Below are 16,693 nucleotides of genomic sequence, written 5' to 3' on the forward strand. Positions count from 1 at the left end.
GTTAAGAGTTTGTGAAGTCCCAGAGACGAATATGTGGAACAACATCACAAGCATGCTGAGGAGAGAGAGTAATAACAGAGTTTCAGCTGAGCTGTCATCAAGTGGGTGATTACATGTCATCAGCGGCGCCTGAAGAGTGATGATCTTTCCATTGTACTGCCTTCAAATCTGAATTTGCATTTTTGTTCTGAAGTGCAACATAATCATTGCATTCAGCATTAGTCATGTCAATGTTCAACTAGATGCAGACTGAGCTTGTGCTGGTGTTTAAAGAGCTCCAGAAGTTGAAAAAATCCATCATCAAACACGAGATATTTTTACTTTTTGTAGAGAAAATGTGTGTTGTTTGACCGTGTCTCTCTGGTGTTGATGTCGGTCAGATCCCTCTGTCAATGCAAGAAAAGTAAAACCTTTGCATTTTGATTGATAGACCAAAGTTAAATACTTGGATTAATAAGTTCATACCACACATCTACGTTGTGTAGACATGCAAGTAATTTGAAATTTAAATACCATTGCCTTTAGGGAAAATATGAGAGAAATGCTGCTTTTCTCTTCACTAACATCACTTTTATTCATCAATTTGCTCAGTGTTTTTGAATCCTAGTCGATGTTTTAAGTCGTTCTCCTAAAGTGTCTCTCAAGACATAGTTTTGCCTGTAATGTCTTGCAAAACACTGAACAACAAAGGGTTTGAAATGCTAAAAAAACAAGTGTTTCAATCGTGAGATATAAACTTGAGTTTGCGATTAGAAAAGAATATGCAATATGCAACATAAATGTTTCTTGAGCAGAATCATCATATTTTCATGATTTCTGAAGATCATGTGACACTGAAGACTGGAGGAATGATGCTGAAAATACAGCGGAGCATCACAGGAATAAATTACACTTTAACAGATATTCACATAAATAAACAGTTATTTTAATAGTAAAATATTTCACATTTTTTGGATCAAATAAATGCAGGCTTGGTGAGGAGAAGTTTTATTTTAAATACTGTTCAAAAACTTTCATGCACTTGATATGTATTTAACATTTTGTTATAAAAAGATTCCCCCTCTATGAAATCGTATCGTAACTCTAAAAATATAGACAAAATGAAACCTGGATTCATTTTTTGATTCAGTAAATGAGTGCATATTTAATTAGTTAATTTAGCATTTCAGAGAAGTACTGTGACGAGTCAACTGAGGAAGTAATGCGATGTCTGTGAGATTTGTGCTGGGTTCAGCTGGAGTCCTGTGTTGATGTGGCTCGTGTCCAGCAGGGGGCAGCAGGGATACTGAAGGGGGCCGGACTGAAGGAGCGCGTTTCTCCAGCTTTTCACTTCGCTTCACATCTTCATCTGCAGCGGATCATCCACTCGTGAGGTCCAGAGACAGACGCTTTTCTTTCCTCCTCTCTGTATTAAAGCTCGTGTGTTTGCGGAACCTGCAGGATCTGCTTTTTAATTCCTCTGAACTGGATATGATGTGCAACTGTGAGCGAGAGATGCACGAGCTCTCTTAACCACAGCAGTGATACAATGGGGAAACTTCACTCAAAACATGGTGAGTTACACATCTACGAGTCCGAAATATGTGTGCACGCGCATGTTCATAGCTGATTGCTGAGTTAAAATAACTTCTCTGTCTGATTTTATGATTTTAATCTAGTTCTAAAATATAAGATAGATAGCTTTTAACTTTTTGTTTTGTTTCTTTAATTACTTTTCACTAACCTTTTTAAGGGTTGAAAAGCAAAAATGGCCATCTATTATTATTATTATTGTTGTTGTTATATAAAATCGAATTAATTTCTTACAGACCAACATAATAAAAGTTCTAAGATCAGAAATGTCATTATTTTTACATAATAAAAGTAGCTTCGTTAGGTGTATTTGTGCATTAAAAAAAAATGTAATCTTTTTTTTTTGTTTTTTTGTTTTAATCTATCTGTGTCCACAAAACCAGTCATAATAAGGGGTCATTAAAAAAAATCTGTATTCTGAGGGTGCAAAAAAAATCTAAATTTTGAGAAAATCATCTTTAAAGTTGTCCAAATGAATTCTTAGCAATGCATATTACTAATCAAAAATTATGTTTTTGTATATTTACGGTAATAAGTTTACAAAATATATTCATGGAACATGATCTGTACTTAATATCCTAATGATTTTTGGCATAAAATTAAAATCTATAATTTTGACCCATGCAATGTATTTTTGTCTGTTGCTACAAATACACCCCAGATACTTAAGACTGATTTTGTGCTCCATGAACACATTCATATGTTCTGATCCTATCCATGAATGTTCTTGAAATGCACAAACATTAATGTTACTGTGCATAATACTCTGATTTTTTGTCTTTGTCATTGAGGTGCAGCTAGCAGACGTCGGGAAAATCCTGAGGGTGAGTTTTGCTTTTGACACAGTTTTGAGTCAGTTTTTTTGTTATACATGAACTATTAATGGATTTAATGTTGCAGAACATTTCCTAATGCTATTCAAATACTCTTTCAGGGGACAGTTTTGTTGTGAATGGCTTTATTTCAAGAAGAGGAGCTGAAGAAGGCGAGAGATACGACACAAATCTGAAAGATTACAAGGTAAGAAATGGCTGATTTTGATAGATTCTTATTAAATCAATTTTTAAATGCCAATAATCAATCTATGCTGTATTCAGTCGATATGTGAACAAAACGTAATGAAACATTATTTGTAGCGCCTCCCCTGCAGGAAAGTTCAAAAAACTTTGTTACTTTTGAAATGAAACATAGTCTCAGTTTTCAAATTCTATCATGAATCGATCAAGTCTTCCTATTTACTACTAGTTATAGCACCAAATAAACATGAATGAACATTAAGAAAGTGCTGAAAGAAACCGAACAACTTACTGAAACGAATCCTGTCTCATGTAATGACTCAAACAGTGTTTCAGGTGTGGAAAAATGTCCATAAAACAGTCCAAATGTCCAAAAAAATAAAAAATTAACTCTAGAAAGGGGTATTTAGCTAAATATGTGCAGTATATGACATATTCATTATATTTTGACTTAACCTGTATCTTAAATATCTAATGCATGTTTGAAAAAATGAAAACTATTTATGACATCCACGGTTTAAATTTTTATATTTCAGCAACAAACTGGTGTAGAAACATAATTATATCATTAAAAATTTATTTTAAATATATTATAAATTATAATAATTTTATTATAAAAATGGCCTCATGTGCAATTTTTATTACATTTTTTTAATTTTATAATATATATATATATATATTTTATAAAAAAACTGTCTAATTTTTTAAATGTTTGTTTACAACATTGTCACTTTAATTTAATAATGTACCAACTGACAAGGTTTGGTTTCAAGTATTAGTATATCTATATATCCAAATGAATCGAGATCGGAATTGAATCGAATAGCAAGTTAGTGAATCAACCTCAAATTGAATCATGAAATCTGTCCTAGTTTGCATGCTCTTATAAGCATTAATATACACCGCAGCAACTAATACTAAGAAAAACTGTCGTTTCATTTGTGGTGCTGCATTATGGGATCGCTTACTTCTTCTCAATATTTGATGCTGGCCCATAAATGTTATCTTTTAGACTTAGATTCGCTATGCTTTTATAAACGTAACCCATGCGATCCCAGAAGCGTCTCAGACTGGACTATTCATCTGTAAGAGAGACGCTGCTGCAGCTTTTTCCCAGTATCTTGGTCAAATCGCTCAAGAATCCAGACGGGAGCTGCACCACAGAAGGAACAACTTGCGGTGAGCCGTGTGCCATCCCGCTGCCAAAGACCACATTCCCACTCCTGAGAAATCATCATCATTACAGCGGCTGAAACGAACAGACAGGAGTGTGCTGGGTGTTCTCAGGGCACGTCCAGCGCTTGGCGATGTGTTTTTGTCGTGTTTGGCTGTGGGATTGTTCCCCGGTGGGATTGATGGGTTTTGACGTGCAGTTTCTAACAGCTGAGAGTCGCGGTTAATCCTGGACAGTCGTGCATTACATCTGTGTGAACGGCGCTCGGATTATACATATATTCATATAGTCTTTTTTCTGTGTCTATGCAGTTGATTTTTTTGCTCTTTCTGCTCCACCTGAGTAGTTTTGTCTCATTCTTTGACCACACAATACTGCTATTTTCTGGCATGTTTTAAAACATAAGACTCAAGGTATACACATGTCAGTAACTGTTCTGTTCATACTACACAATATTGCATTGATTTCAATGCACTTTTTACTGCACTTGTTATCAGTGTCTTTCGTTCTTCAGTCATAAAAAAAGTCCATTCCAAAGAATCTATTCTAAAGTCATTCTCAAAAGAATCTCTGAATTGATTCATTGAGAATTTCACAGTAATGAATCGTTAGAAACTCTAACAAGTTTGTTCGAATCATTTGTGTGGATGGGTTCAAACTGTCCATTTTTAAAGAATCAGTTCAAAAGACTTCGACTTTTATTCATTGACTTAGACAGAAATGCACAGGAATGAATCAAATCGACTCACCTTAACAAGTTGGTTTGATTCATTATTGTGAATGGGTTCAAAATGTCCATTTTAATGAATCAGTTCAAAAGTAAATCTCTAAATTGATTCATTGGAATGGTCCGAAATCCACAATAATGAATCCAAACAACTCTTAATGATTTGTTTGAATCATTTGTGTGGATGTGTTTAAACCGCCCATTTCAAAGAATCAATTGAAATTTCAATCACAAAAATCTCAGAATTGATTCATTGGAATGGTCCGAAATCCACAATAATGAATCATTCATTGATTCAGACAGGAATTCACAGGAATTAATCAAATTGACTCACCTTAACAAGTTTGTTTGATTCATTTCTGTGGATGGGTTAAAAATTTCTAATTTTAAAAGAATCAATCCAAAAGTCAATAAATCTCAGTTGATTCACTGAAGTTGATAAAAATACACAGGAATGAATCAAACAGACTCTAAAATGTTTGTTTGAATTATTTCAGTGGATGGTTCAAACTGTCCATTTCAAAGAATCAATTGAAATTTCAATCACAAAAATCTCAGAATTGATTCATTGGAATGGTCCGAAATCCACAATAATGAATCATACAGACTCTTAACAAGTTTGTTTAAATTATTTCTGTGGGTCGACTCAAACTGTCCATTTTAAAGATTCAATTCAAAAGTCTTAAGATTTATTTGAATCATTTCTCTAGATGGGTTCAAAAATGTTCATTTCAAACAACCAATTCACGATTCACTCTCAAAAATCTCTAAATTGATTCACAGGAATGAATCAACCCAACTCTAACTCTGTTTGATTCATTTCTATCTATGGGTTCAAACTGTCCATTTCAAAGAATCGGTTCAGTGAGTCGATCTCAAAGTAACTGACTCAATGAAATGGACAGAAGCCGATGCGTCTCGTTTTTTATGACTCTCACCTGTGCATGGTTTTGCATCATTTCAATTAGTCTCTGAAGGATGCTGAAGGACATCCGAGTAAAAAGACTCTAACTGATGATAAACCTGCTCTAATAGAAGCCCTATAAAAGTCCTTCTCCTCTTGAATGGGAACGTTATTTGGGAAATCTGACAGCGGTCTTGAGGGGAAACCACCGCCGTCATGTGTCATTAATGAGCAGGTCTTTGAGCAGAGAGTTTTGTCTCTGGATTGTGTTTTGTCAGTCGTTCAGTACCTGAAAGATGTAAGTTGTTTATTTAGGGTGGATGAAGTAAAAGAGCCAAATTCAAACCGGAGCTTTTGATTCGAGTCCATTTCAGGTCAGATTTTAGTTGATGTGAAACTCTGGTTTGGACCGAACAATGAGTCACTAGTGAACTAGTTTGATTAATTTCTCTCAATTGGTTCAAATGGTTCAGTAAAAGAAGTTGAAATGGACAGAAGTTCACTGGAATTAATCAAATCCATTCTTTTGAACCCAACAATCAAACCATGAGTCACTTGATTGAACTAGTTTCGTTGCATTACTTTTTGCAGTTTTTATATCACAACAAACATTTTCTTGTGTTGCCGTTTCACTTGTGGAATTATAGTTGCAAATTCATTTGCAGTTTCTCATATTGTGTATATTTATGTCTAAGCAAACAAAACTAATGCATGTGAACTATAGGCTTATGAATCACTCTGTTGAATTTTCTTCAGCAATAACTTGATGCGTTGCAGGGATAAATACTCATTGTGTGAGTGGAGCATGTTTGGTTTTTTGGAGATGCTTCATTCTGTTTCTCATATTGTACCAAACGCATGTTATTAATATTTCTTTGTTTATCGTGAAGCATAAAGGTGATCCTGAGGAGATTATCAAAACTTTAGTTTTCCAATTAACTTAGTGGATTGTGAATTTAACCGTTAAGTTCCTATAAAGTACAAAAGAAGAGGCTTATACTCTGTTTTCCAGAAAATAAGTGGTGCATAAGTCATGCTTTATTATTACATTCACATTATCTTAAATAGACACAATTCATGCAAGCATTCATATGCATTCAACAAACAATATTTTTTATGTTGTTTTGCACATTTGAGATTCATTGCATAATATAAGTCACTTTTAAAAATAAGTCTGATTTTCTATGCAGGAAAATACAATGATCATGTACATTTAGACTTGTGCATATGACTAAATGATGCATCATGCATCATTTTTCCCTTTAATTTTCATTGAGATGAGTCCACTGGGCTCTTGAAGTTTAGGTTGGATGTAAATATCTATTGTGCCCATCTATTCTACAGTATTTGAAGCCCCATCACGTTTCCAGCATGAGATTCTAGTTACTATAATTTCTTCTGATTGGAGTCGTTCAGGTGATTATGTCCCTCAGCTCTAGGGATGCTTTGACATGTGTCGAGCCGCTCGTAGTGTTGTATTGTCATCATAAGTGTGGTTTGACTCTGTTCCCCAGAGCAGCTGTAATTCTGTCCTCTAGATGAACTGAAAGCAGACACCTCCACACAGACTGATGCTCGTGCCCACGGCGGACAGAGAAGATATATCATCTGAGACTCAGAGTTTAGGAATCTCTGTAAGGATGACGTATTTCTGGATTACATCAAGTGCTTTTTCTACCTCTCCTACCTCGCTTTTAACAATACAAAACTGTTTCAAAGCAGCTTCATATGTAACAAACAGGAAAATGATTTACCGCTGTGAACAAAGCAGCGCTGCATTTATGGCAAAATGAAAAGAAAAAATAGCATATAAACTTTTCTGAAGACAGTAAGTTCCCCTTAAACATGCATTCAAATAAACATAGGGGCCTAAATAAAATAGAATTTGTGTATCGTTACATATTTGAATCGATTTTCCCACATAATTCCCACAAATGGTGTTTTCTCCATGCAAACTTCTTTCTGTGTAATCATAACTTAACATGCAGATATTGAGTCACATTAAAGGAATAGTTAAAAAAAAAAAAAAAATGCTGTAATTTTACTCCCCTTTGGGCCATCCAAGATCAGGATGAGTTTGTTTCTTCATCAGATTTGGAGAAATGTAGCATTGTATCAGGGTCTCACCAATAGACCCCCAGCAGTGAATGGGTGCCGTCAGAACGAGAGTCCGTCAGGGAACATCTGGAGAAGACAAAAGATGAAACAAATCCAAGATTAAGTCTATAATCCATAATAACACTTCCTCCACTGAAAAAGTGTTCTGGTCTGAATCAGGAGAGAAATCTGCACAGATCAAGCAGCGTTTAAACAGCTCTAGACAAATGTGTGTCTGCTTTTTTTCAATTTGAGAGACAACAGCAGATGCACTTTTTCACTGGTTAAAATTTTACAAACATCTTGATGGACTTATTTCAGCTTTTTGTGCTGTGGATTATTGAGATGTTTTTTTAATCAGACTCTCATTCTGACGGCACCCATTCACTGCAGAGCAAGCGATGCAATGCTACATTTCTCCAAATCTGACGATTTTATTTTTTTTTGTGGTCTACTCCTGTAATCTTATGTTAACATATATAATGTGCATGTTAAAGTTGCATGGCTGTGCTTTCAATCCACAATGCAATTTTCATGTGCATAGTTAATAAAAGATGATTCAGTGATGGGGAATTATTTCTTTAATAAGCAACACTATCAGCAGCACAATCATGATTTCATGTTCTGTGCATGCATTTATTCAAAGAATTTAGTCAAAATTATTTTCCGGCCACAGCTGCTGTTGAAACCTCTTAATTCGCACTAAACCCAGAACATTCCTTGAAATTAATGGAAAAGAGGGACTGTGTCCAATAACTGTTTCTGGCTGCCTTTTAAAGTCAGCTTTAGGATTTGGGAGGCAGGTAAAATCCTGATGGCTGCAGATTAGAAAAGGGCCAGATCCGGCGTTCCCATTGTCAGGGAAGCGGAGGGAATGGGATTCTTCAGCTGCCTGGCTGTGACTTCAAAGCGAAGCTGGGAGTTATTAAAGCTCTCTGATAGCCCGGATCTGGGGGAAGGGCGGAGGGACGGACAGAGACAGACGGGCGAGTATCCCGAGGGTTTTCCTGGTGTGGAGCTCTGAGAATTAACTCTGAAAGCCATTTGTGTTCAGTGAGCAATAATGAGCTCATTAGCTGCCGTCAGATGTTTTCTTAAAGGGGTCATATGATGCTGCTAAATAGAACATTATTTTGTGTTTTTGGTGTAATGCAATGTGTTTATGCCTGATTACGGTTAAAAGAAACATTATTTTCCAAGTAATGTATATTATTGTTGCTCCTCTATACCCTGGCTTTCTGAAACACATCTCATTTTACAAAGCTCGGTGTGCTCTGATTGGTCAGTTATGCAGAGCGTTGTGATTGGCTGAATACCTCAAGCGTGTGATGGAAATTTAACCAACTGATCAAAACTCGCATTTGAATCACCAATGGGAAATCTTTTAAATATTAAAACGTACTTACAGACTGTGTGACAGAACGCCGGACTGTCGAACTGCCCAATTTTATAGAAACAGTCCACATCCTCCGGAAAATGCACTGCATACATCTGAATATTTTGGTTGAACAGTGTTGAGAACACAACTTAACCACTGATTTCTAGTCGTGTCCTCTTTCGGAAGACCAGACAAATTAGTTTCACTTCCACAATGAAACATAAGCCTTCTTTCTTTGGGTGAACAGTTGGGCGGGGTTATGCAAATCTTCCCACTTAGTGATGTAGACACGTGGGGGTGTGTTTATACGAGCCGTTTAGGAGGGTTTGGTTGACCCTTAACTTTTATAAAGAATATCTCTTTGGGTTTGAGACTTTAGTCTTTGCAACTTTACAGATCTTCTTTATGCATCAAGAGCTTGTGTCATTCCAAAGAGAAAGGAAACATTTAAATTGCATCATATGACCCTTTAAAAGAAACTACAGTGATGCTAAAATAACACGTTTATGCAGCTTTTTCCCCTTTACAACACATCTATTAAGCTGCAAAAATGTCCAAATGAGGACATTTATTTAATTTTAGAGTCAAAATGTAGACCTGTTCCTCACATGAAGGTATCACATAACTTCAGAGGACTTTAAATGAAATCCTTAGTGGATGTGAATCATCTACTTTTTGTCCCTACTTATTGTATGGAAAATGACAGTTCATTAAAAGCCCTTCTTTCATGTTGCATAACTGTTTGGAACGACATGACAGATTTTCATTTTTCTCGAGCTCTTCCTGAAAGATCTGCACTTCCGAATTAAAGCACATTGAGTGAAAGGAGTGAAAAAGTTGGAGCCGCGTATGTGGTAATTACGGACTTGGACACTGAGGTGACTGTTGGCTGATCAAAGGAAACGGCGATAGGGAAAGAATGAGTTGGCTGGTTTTTAGAAAAGCGAGTTTGACGGATCATTGCAGGTGTTCGGCTCTTACCTGTATAAACACCTGGCACGGGGCTAGAGAGATCTCCAGAGGTGAGATCAAAATGAGCTGCAAAAATAGCAGCCGCGGCTCAGAATGTTGTTGGAAAGCCAGACAAGAGGCCTCTCTGTGAGAAATCAGCACGGAAAGCGCTGAGCTGGAGACGTTCTTAAAGAGCCGGCCTGTGAGGCCGCAGTGTGCTTCAACACTGGAAACATCAACAGTCTGCTGCACACTGACCAAATAATGACACACGCGCTCAGTTCAACCTCTCAACGCTCCTCTCGTCTTAAACGATCCCAGGCGTGAAGCCGCTGATGCCAGCGAAGAAGGAACAATCTGATATAAATGGTGCGGGGAAACAGGAACACAGGAATTTGAACTGGTATTAATTGAAGTAAATTCCACTTGTACAAAGAATTTCAGTTGTACAAAATCAGCAATACGTATTTCAAGTATTCTGGTAAAAGATGGTCCATAAAAAAATAAAATAAAATGCATAGTGCAATATTGTATAGTGAAGATAATTAATAATGTAATAATTTATGTAATAATTGTTTTTAATAATAAACAATTCATAATTAAAGAAAAAATGTATATAAATGAAATGACAGTAAATCATAATATAAACTATAAATGAGATATGTAAATGAGGAAATATATATTAAATGTGAATAATGTTAACAATTTTATAAAATATATATGATCACTGTATGATTATATTGTAAATCATAATTTAAATGTTAAATATATATATATATATATATATATATATATATATATATATATATATATATATATATATAGTGAAATTATTTAGTTAATTTATTATAATAAAAAATGAATTTGTACATAAATTAAATAATGTACAGTAAATAGCGATTTAAATTATAAAGTTGTGACATTTCTTTATGAATATAACATTTTTGTATTTGACTGGTGCAATTTTGTATAATGAAGTCAAGAAACTGTATAAATAATGGAATTATAATTAATTTATAAAAATAAGTTATAATTAAAAATGTAATTATATATAAATGAAATGATGTAAAATAAATCATATTAATTATAAATAAATTATGAAATGTCAGAATTCATATATATTTCTTTTCTATATGTATAATTATATAAATGTAATACTTTAAATATAAGTATAATTTATATATATATATTTGATAAATGTATAAGTATATGCATTTGTATAAGTATACTGAATTTGTAAATCATTTTTAACATTGATTATTTATATATAGTTTCTCATATATCTTATATTTTACTTATATGAACATTCATTAGGTTGATGCAATTGAGGCAATTGTTTCATTTAAAGTGGCTGAAATATTTTAAAGCAACTTTTTGGATCTCTACTAGATCCTGAAGTTGTTTGGTTTGTGCTTATTTTTAAACACGGTCAAGCTAAGCTAAAATATAATCATAATTTGCCAAAACGTGGTGGGAATAGACTTAGAAAACTCGAAAAACTAAAAGTGAGGGTGACATCATCCCTCAGATATAACAGACCCTGATGGATGACTTCAGAGTTTATCGTCCCAGCGGCAAAACCTGTAAATATGAGGATGTTTCTTGATAGCCAGTGAAAGTGGGCTCGTTCTGTTCTCTCAAGTTTGCTCTCAGAAATCTGATTTCTCACCTCAGCAGAGCTGTGTATTTTCTTGTTTTAGTTGGGCTTGTTCAAACTCTGGCATCTCCTCCTCACATGTTCGCTTTGAATCAGCGGTATTTGCTTTGGCAGCGTGTTGTGGATATCTGGCCTGTTTAAGAGCGTCACATTCAATGACATCTTTCTCCTTCTGCTTTTCTCATGTTCTCCGACTTTTGGAGAAACACCATTGTCTTGATGGAGCTGAACTGTGCTATTGGCCCAATGTTGCACCTTCGTTTAATAGCCGACATTCTCCTGGTCGAAACTGCTGTGGTGGTTTCGAGGAAAACTAAGAAGTGCTCGAATGGTGTTCAGGGTTTTGAGCCTTCATCTCTGAATGAGAAGCATGTGGCAGCCATCCAGAACAGCAGGGTCTTTCAGCGTGGCCCCTGCAGACATCTGTTCCTGGTTTGTACTGCAGAAATCCTCGAGCTCCCCGTGGGGCGACCGGGGGCCGATAAGGGCTTGTTTTTCTGAAGGCTTTGAGGTGGGGCGCGATGAAGGCTGTTGTTTTGGGGGGATAGGGAGTGGTCAGTAGATGTGGCACTGACAGGCTAGTTTTATTCTCTTTTTCTTTATTCCAGACTGATGGTCTTTAACAAATGCGTAGCAACACCCTATGAACACGTTTTTATGAGCCCATTGCATAAACTTACAGTCTGCATTCGGTCACAGTTGTGCTGTCTGGTTTTAAATGGAAGCTTGTTATCGTGACTTTTTACCAGTTCTGACATTTTTTTTCACAATTCTAAGTTTATATCTCACAATTGTAAGAAAATATTTATTGTGAGACATAAAGTCAGGATTGCGAGATCAAGTCAGAAGTATGAGATATAAAGTCAGGATTGCGAGATCAAATCGGAATTATGAGATATAAAGTCAGGATTGAGATCAAGTCAGAATTATGAGATATGAAGTCAGGATTGCGAAATCAAGTCAGAAGTATGAGATATAAAGTCAGGATTGCGAGATCAAATCGGAATTATGAGATATAAAGTCAGGATTGAGATCAAGTCAGAATTATGAGATATGAAGTCAGGATTGCGAAATCAAGTCAGAAGTATGAGATATGAAGTCAGGATTGCGAGATCAAGTCAGAATTATGAGATATAAAGTCATGGATTGCGAAATCAAGTCAGAAGTATGAGATATAAAGTCAGGATTGCGAGATCAAATCGGAATTATGAGATATGAAGTCAGGATTGCGAAATCAAGTCAGAAGTATGAGATACAAAGTCAGGATTGCGAAATCAAGTCAGAAGTATGAGATATAAAGTCAGGATTGCGAGATCAAGTCAGAATTATGAGATACAAAGTCAGGATTGCGAAATCAAGTCAGAAGTATGAGATATGAAGTCAGGATTGCGAGATCAAGTCAGAATTATGAGATATGAAGTCATGGATTGCGAAATCAAGTCAGAAGTATGAGATATAAAGTCAGGATTGCGAGATCAAGTCAGAATTATGAGATATAAAGTCAGGATTGCGAGATCAAGTCAGAAGTATGAGATACAAAGTCAGGATTGCGAAATCAAGTCAGAATTATGAGATATAAAGTCATGGATTGCGAAATCAAGTCAGAAGTATGAGATATGAAGTCAGGATTGCGAGATCAAGTCAGAATTATGAGATATGAAGTCATGGATTGCGAAATCAAGTCAGAAGTATGAGATATAAAGTCAGGATTGCGAGATCAAGTCAGAATTATGAGATAAAAAGTCTGGATTGCGAGATCAAGTCAGAAGTATGAGATACAAAGTCAGGATTGCGAAATCAAGTCAGAATTATGAGATATAAAGTCAGGATTGCGAGATAAAGTTGGAATTATGAGATATAAAGTCTGGATTGCGAAATCAAGTCAGAAGTATGAGATATGAAGTCAGGATTGCGAGATAAAGTTGGAATTATGAGATATAAAGTCAGGATTGCGAGATCAAGTCAGAAGTATGAGATACAAAGTCAGGATTGCGAAATCAAGTCAGAATTATGAGATATAAAGTCATGGATTGCGAAATCAAGTCAGAAGTATGAGATACAAAGTCAGGATTGCGAAATCAAGTCAGAAGTATGAGATTTGAAGTCAGGATTGCGAGATAAAGTCGGAATTATGAGATATAAAGTCATGGATTGCGAAATCAAGTCAGAAGTATGATATACAAAGTAGGGATTGCGAGATCAAGTCAGAATTATGAGATATAAAGTCAGGATTGCAAAATAAACTCAGAATTGCAAGAGGAAGTCAGAATTGTGATATACAAAGTCAGAATTATGAGATAAAGTCTGGTTTGCAATATAAAGTCAGAACTGTGAGATATAAAGTCAGAATCACAAGATATAAACGTGTAAATTGTGCGAAAAAAGTAAAAATTGCAGGATATAAAATCTGAATTGTACATTTGCAAGATTTAAAACCGGCAGTTCTGACAAGTTGAAATTATGTCAGTTCAGACCTTTATATCGCACAGTTAATTTTTTTGTTCTTTCAGAATTTATGAGTTTTCAGAATTTATCTTGCAATTTTGACTCGATAAATAAAGGCCTTTTTCTTAAATTGAGCCAGAAATCACATTAGAAAACGGATTGTAAACATAGCTATTGATGAATGATCAACAGTGATGATGTCATCATAATAATATTTATTACGTAATATTTGCATACTTAATTGTGATCAATCATCTTTCTTACCTCTTTGCATACTGAATTTGTGTAGTTGCCAAAATGTTGCTAAATTAGGTCAATTCAATATGCAAATAGACCTTAGAAAGAAGCCCAATAGTGACTCAGCATGCAAATAAAAGGATTGTATCATCATTGTTGTTAAAAGCGTGTTATTTATTTGTGTTTGAGCATGAGAACTTCTACACTGCATGAGCGAGATCTTTTTCTTTCTCCTCCTCCCCGCTTCCTCCTCTCACTTTTCATGGCCCTTGTTTCATGGAAAAAGACATTTGAACACTGCAGGCGGATTGTATGTTTATTTATTCGAAGATATTTATGCTGGGAAAGACGCTTTGAAGGTGTTTGCTTACGTTCCCCGGTTTCCTTGTCTAAGCATTCTTTCTGAGCGGGTTGAGTGTTCATGGCTTCAAAGATACTGAAGTGCCATCAGGAGATGACTGTTTGATCTCCTCCAGATGCCAATAATGTTGCCTTTTCCTTATTCTGGGCTTTTGACGTGCAATTATTCATAATTAGGCAGTTAAGTGTTTTCAAGCTGTGTTTAAAGTCAACATAAAGTCAGAATTGAGTCTATGTACTTTCACATTCTTGGTTTTATTGCCGACTATTAATCAGGGCACATTCTACTTATCTTTTAACAGATTGTCATGAATGCTGCAGGGTTTTTTTTTTAATGTTTTATTTGGAAAGCGCTGTGTTTTGGCATTTTATCTTGACTTTAAAGGAATAGCTCACCCAGAAATTAACATTTGCCAAAAATGTATTCAATCCAAGATTAGGATGAGTTTGTTTCTGCATCAGATTTGGAGAAATGTAGCATTGCATCATTTTCTCACCAATGGATCCTCTGCAGTGAATGGGTGCCGTCAGAATGAATAATCCACAATAATCCATAATTACACTTCCTTCAGTGAAAAAGTGCATCTCCTGTTGTCTCTCACATCAAAATCCAACCACATATATTTTTTGGCTTGTAAACGGTGCTTGATCTGTGCAGATTTCTCTCCTGATTCAGACCAGAACACTTTTTCACGTTATTAAGGATTATATACTTTTATTACAGTAAAAAACGTCTTGATGGATTTGTTTCAGCTTTTGTCTTCTCCATGTTAACTGATGGACTGGAGTGCTGTGGATTACTGTGATGTTTTTATCAGACTCTCATTCTGACGGCACCCATTCACTGCAGAGCAAGTGAAGCAATGCTACATTTCTCCAAATCTGATGAGGAAACAAACTCATCCTGATCTTGGACGGCCTACGCCGAATGAGTGAATGGAAATGGAGCGCTTGTGGTGGATGTTATGGCAGCCGTTTACTTTGCGTCGCTTACAGGAGAAGGAAAGAAAATACTCCTGTGCGGTGACTTTTTCTGCTGGATGGCAGTCAGCGTTTGATCTCGTGCAGCTCTAGGCCAAGGCAAACAGCAGGAGACGCCGAGGTTATTGCATTTTCGTGTGTAAGGTATGTTTCCATATAAACCGCTGCAGAAAACGTATCCAAACTGACATTTTGCAAGCCTTAGCACAGTCTGGGGAATATTTGATTTATTTATTTAGCACTGTGGTTTGTATTAATTGAATACCTGTGTTTTAATTAGTTGTTTCATGACGAGGCATTTGGAAAAACTTTGCAATCAAAGTTAAAATGTTTGTTGACCAAATATCACAGTACGAGTCATTTTATATCAGAATAGTTATTTTACGTGATGTTCATAGAAACAACGGATTGTGTGTGAATTAAGCAATAGTTATTTTTGCATAATGCAACGAAGGAAAATCTTTTTTATTTGGAAAAACTCAGAAGATGAGATTATTCACAATACAAATATGATGAGTCTGACATTAGTGTAAAAATAGCTTCAGATGATGAAACACTTGAGTTCAAAACAATCAAACTAATATTATAAAGCAGTGTATAACACATTTTTATATTTTTTTTTTCAATGCATGCATGTTTCTCTCAGATTGATATTTCTGCTTTTGTTCAGCTGATTGCATTAGATTTCCGAAATATATATAAATGTATATAATATATAAATGTACAATAAAAATATAAATAAAAACACATTATTTAATGATAGTAATAATAAATACATATGTCCAATTATTTATATATTTATATAAATATTTAAAATAAATGCAATTAATTAATAAAATTGTTATAAATATATTAAAATATAAAAATATGTAAAATATATAATATAAATATATGTTTATGAATATTTATATTAAATATTTATATAACAAATATTAATATAAACATTAATCAATGTTAATATATTTTAAAAACAGTATATTTAATACTTAATTTAATAATATTAATAATAAATACATATGTACACTTATTTACATATATAAATAAATGTATTAAAATAATTAAATAATTATATATTTATATGTTGCACTTTCTATATATATATATATATATATATATATATATATATATATATATATATATATATATATATATATATATATATATATATGAAGAATTTAAATTATAGAAATAATA

The 16,693-nt window shown here is 34.6% G+C and overlaps 1 protein-coding gene across 1 annotated transcript in view; it reads left to right on the plus strand.

The window, feature by feature from the left end:
* The first annotated feature begins 1,323 nt into the window (after positions 1-1,323).
* LOC113059385 (protein naked cuticle homolog 2-like) overlaps positions 1,324-16,693 on the plus strand; it is a 35,039-nt gene continuing 19,669 nt past the window's right edge. The window contains exons 1-3 of the mRNA XM_026227851.1: positions 1,324-1,553; positions 2,370-2,396; positions 2,507-2,592. Of these exons, the coding sequence (XP_026083636.1) occupies positions 1,529-1,553; positions 2,370-2,396; positions 2,507-2,592 (138 nt within the window). The 5' untranslated portion in view covers positions 1,324-1,528. The remainder of the gene's footprint in view (positions 1,554-2,369; positions 2,397-2,506; positions 2,593-16,693) is intronic.

The sequence above is a fragment of the Carassius auratus genome, chromosome 41 (genome assembly GCF_003368295.1).
Source record: "Carassius auratus strain Wakin chromosome 41, ASM336829v1, whole genome shotgun sequence".
NCBI lineage: Eukaryota > Metazoa > Chordata > Actinopteri > Cypriniformes > Cyprinidae > Carassius > Carassius auratus.